The following is a 4055-nucleotide window of genomic DNA, read 5'->3' on the forward strand; positions in this document are numbered from 1 at the left end:
CGGGTAACCGAGTGTGAAGTAGAGCACCTTGTACAAATTATCAAGGCGGGGGACAGAAGACGGACCTGAATTAGATTAACAATTACCACGCCTAGTTATAATACACTGTGGAATAGCTATTACCACTTCAATGAATGAAAAATTGCAGTGTTGCTCACTGCTTCGCTTTCATGATGCACACAGCGCACAATTAACAACCTTGTGAGTATACTGGTGACTGCCATTCTGTCATCGAGTATTCACAGTGGCATGCAATGACGACATTACGCGGGGCCATATGTGGGCAGCGAGCTTAACATTTGTCTGAACAGTTTTCTTGCTTCGTGAAAGGAAGATATGGCAATAAATTACTAATTAAAGCACCTGCATGAAACGTCCACCTGTAGTGCTTTTCGTACATGTACCTCTAGAAACATTGGTTGTCGAACTATAGTTGTATTTCATGTTTGTAAACAGTGGTACATGCCGTGGAAATACTGAGGCACTTGTGGGGATGTCACTACGCGTACGCTCTGGCCATCGCGAAGCTCACCACTGCCTTCTAGGATTAGTTAACAAACCGCCCTTTTCACAATGCCATGGTGCATGCGCCTTTCGCTAGAGGCAATGTCGCAAAGCACCTCTTGGTCTCTGTGGGTTTTGTTTCAGCAATACCAGTTCTCTCAGGTTCTGCCAGAACCATACCGAAACGGCTGAGGCAAGCAAGGGAAATCGGAAACGGCGAATCGGCACGGGGGGTGTAAGGCTGCCTCCGAGCACAACACGTCGGGGAGCCTACCACGCGAACTGCCCGACGCGCCGATAAGTCGTTACAAGTGCCTCAATATGTCAAAGGGCGCCTATCAATGTTTACATACATGAAAAACCTTTATTGATTGCTCTTGCGTCACGTGACATACTCCTTCTGCTCTAACAGGCGTCCCGAGCTGCCCAGCAAGCAGAAGTGGCCAAGGTACACCAAGCGTTCACCAACCGTTATTCACATGAATAGCGACCACTTCAACGAGACCAAGGGTTTCCGTGCAGAACAATGCGAGCGCTGGAAGTCACTCTTCTAAGGGAAATCGCTTTGTATGCTTATGCTGTTATATATTGCTTACGAAGCTGTACAGAGTAGCATAATAAATTATGTTATACGTATATACAGTTTCGCACATTCGCTGCGGCAGCTATTTTCCGTATTCACATTCATAGAATTTTAAGTTATGCTCTTACGACACTCAGACCTCATTAACTTTCTCTCTGCCTTCTTTTTTCAGCATTTCATGTGTAATAAATAGTAAACTGACACACCGAATCAAGTTATACAAGTTATACAGTCTTCATAATACTGTTTTTCGCAATGAAAAACATTTCTCAATTATTATCTAAGAAACGAAGGTCAGAACATTATTTGTGAATTTTTGTAGCACAGCGTAGTAGAAAACATGGGCTCAAAAAGTTCGTTGTTTCTTGGCTCCATGAGACTCTGCGAAGCCCCGTTATTGATGACCAAACCTGGGCGACCCAGCACACCCGTGAGGCGGCATTGAGGAAAGCCCTTGACGTCCCCTCATGGGAAGCCTAAGCCCGGCCACCTAAACCTGCCGGTTTCTTATAATAAAGTTAATTCCTCCTCCTTCACCTTGAGCTTTCATATCACATTGCGCTGTGATACAAGCCATTGCGTTGTGACAAACCAATCAATCCCTGATGTGCCCGTCTCTGCTTGATGTGAGACATCCCGAAGCGAACACAAAGCCCCTATTACCGTTATTAGACCCCTTTTCCGTTCGTTCATACGTCATTCACAGCCTTACCCGATAGGTAAATCGCAAGTAATATATTACATAAATGGTTGCGTAACACTAGTTAAATGATAGTAATGGTGAACGCGTCAGTCTAGTATCAGTGTTACAGTCACTCTTCTCGCTGTTGTAAGACACTGTGGATATTCTGCATTAACTTCGAGCTAGGTTTATATATGAGCCTATTATTTTTCCTGAAATATCCCTTAACAGGCACGCTTCCTGCGGCCAACGCTTCAACTTGTCGAAACATTCCCTGCTACCAGGGGCAATGCCTGGTCAAGATTTTTTTTTTGTTTTGACAAGCCTCTGTCTTCTTGCAAGTTTGTCGAAAGGTTCGCTAAATGTGGCAACACATATTCAGAGGTTGCAGGTTCGGTCGCTGCCGTTGCTAAGTTTTGTTTTCATCCTCTTCTTTTTCTTCGCTAAAATGATACTGTTTTAGTGCAGCTGAGTTTGAGCGTGAAGGAAAGATACTATGCAGTCAAGAAGGGAAAAAAACAGACGACAGTGTGAATCATGACTGCATGGTATTTTTCCTTCACGCTCAAACGGAGCTGCACTAAAGCAATATCATTTTATCATGCACCAACGCGCCCAGTCAACAGTACTTGTCTTTTTCTTCGCATTTGCATTACAATTACTTTTAAAAACAACCCATATATTTTTCTTGGCATCATTGTCTCTAAGTTTTGATGATTAATGAGTGAAAGAAAGAAAATCAGAGCTTGAATTCATACTTTCTTCCTTCATGCATAACAAGGGGCTCGTTCTGGCAGTCTTGGTGCCTTGAGGTAGTATGCGAGGGAGGAGTGGTCGGTTTCGAGTTCGTGATAAGGTCACGTGCAACGTTACGCCAACGCTGGCATGTTTTGAATCACTCAACAGAACAAAAATGGCCGCACAACCTCCGTGCTTCTCTGCAAAGAACGTCAAAAATTTCTGTTTTTCGATAGTCTTCTGCCTCGAGGTGCTAGACGGTGCCATCTGGCGGTAATGTGGAGCAACAAAGTTTTTGAAAAACGCAGAGCCACTGGTAGGGAACAATCAAGGTTTCTTTTTTAAAGCTGCTTGGTGACAACACCCCGTCGTTTAAGGATTTAGTTTTAAATAAAGCACCTGAGTTTTCCTAGCGAAGCGTGGAAACAACAAATTTTTTGTCCCTAGCATCGAATTGCCAGCTCAGCGTAATAAGCACTTCAGTATTTAGAATTACGTATGTGTGCATTTTTGAAAAAGACACACTGCCAAACACTTGCGTTCTGATATGCCTCAAGTATGCGTAATATTTTATTTTGGTTTGACAAAGTCAGCCCGTATGAACTCAGAAACGAGCTCAAGATGACCGCTCCTTAAGGGAGGAGTTATACTTTCGCTATTCTGCTGAATTGGTTGATAGACAGAGAAGCAGAACACACACAAGACAGACAGACCAAAACGTCTGCGTTGAAGTATCCCAAGGAGCCGCGCCGCGGTGGTCTAGTGGCTAAGGCACTCGGCTGCTGACCCGCAGGTCGCGGGTTCGATTCCCGGCTGCGGCCGCTGCATTTCCGATGGAGGCGGAAATGTTGTAGGCCCGTGTGCTCAGATTTGGGTGCACGTTAAAGAACCCCAGGTGGTCGAAATTTCCGGAGCCCTCCACTACGGCATCTCTCATAATCATATGGTGGTTTTGGGACGTTAAACCCCACAAATCAATCGAAGTATCCCAAGGAAGATATTCGTCTTAAAAAATCAAGGTGGACAGGTGCTGTTAAAAGGGCCCTCACCATATTTGAAAATTTTCAGCTGATGATCACGTCTTCCAGAATTCGCAACGCTACGCGGCGCGGAAATGGGTCAAATTTCAAGATGAACGCTGCATGCGCGGGCGCCCGCTTTATTCTTTATTCAATGATTGCCCCACTTAGCCCGAAAGTGCTGCAGCAAGGCTGTTACAATGTTGAGAAAAACACATCTTAATTTATACAGCACGCCTGTTCAGTAGATAAGCATTTCCATTCTCTATTGGAGTGAAGAAAAAAAACGAATTAGCTTACAAATTAGATCTGGTATGGTACTCTAGAATTTAGAAGCAATGATCATTTCACAAAGAAATATAATGAGGACTGTGAAAGTAGTTTTATTTTCGAATGCCGGTTTTACCATGAAATACTTGGTACAAAAGCTTTAGCCGCAGTTTCTTTCGACTCGACGAGAGTAATTACCATCCCACCTCATTTTTCACATTGGTGCAACTTTCATGTCTTGAGAATAAGGGCATGACGC

At 44.1% G+C, this 4055-nt stretch overlaps 1 protein-coding gene across 1 annotated transcript in view; it reads left to right on the forward strand.

The window, feature by feature from the left end:
- Positions 1–1140, forward strand: part of LOC119164564 (acetylcholinesterase) — a 21189-nt gene extending 20049 nt beyond the window's left edge. Inside the window, exon 4 of the mRNA XM_037416786.2 lies at positions 917–1140. Within this exon, the coding sequence (XP_037272683.2) occupies positions 917–1058 (142 nt within the window). The 3' untranslated portion in view covers positions 1059–1140. The remainder of the gene's footprint in view (positions 1–916) is intronic.
- Positions 1141–4055: the final 2915 nt, after the last annotated feature.

The sequence above is a fragment of the Rhipicephalus microplus genome, chromosome 8 (genome assembly GCF_043290135.1).
Source record: "Rhipicephalus microplus isolate Deutch F79 chromosome 8, USDA_Rmic, whole genome shotgun sequence".
NCBI lineage: Eukaryota > Metazoa > Arthropoda > Arachnida > Ixodida > Ixodidae > Rhipicephalus > Rhipicephalus microplus.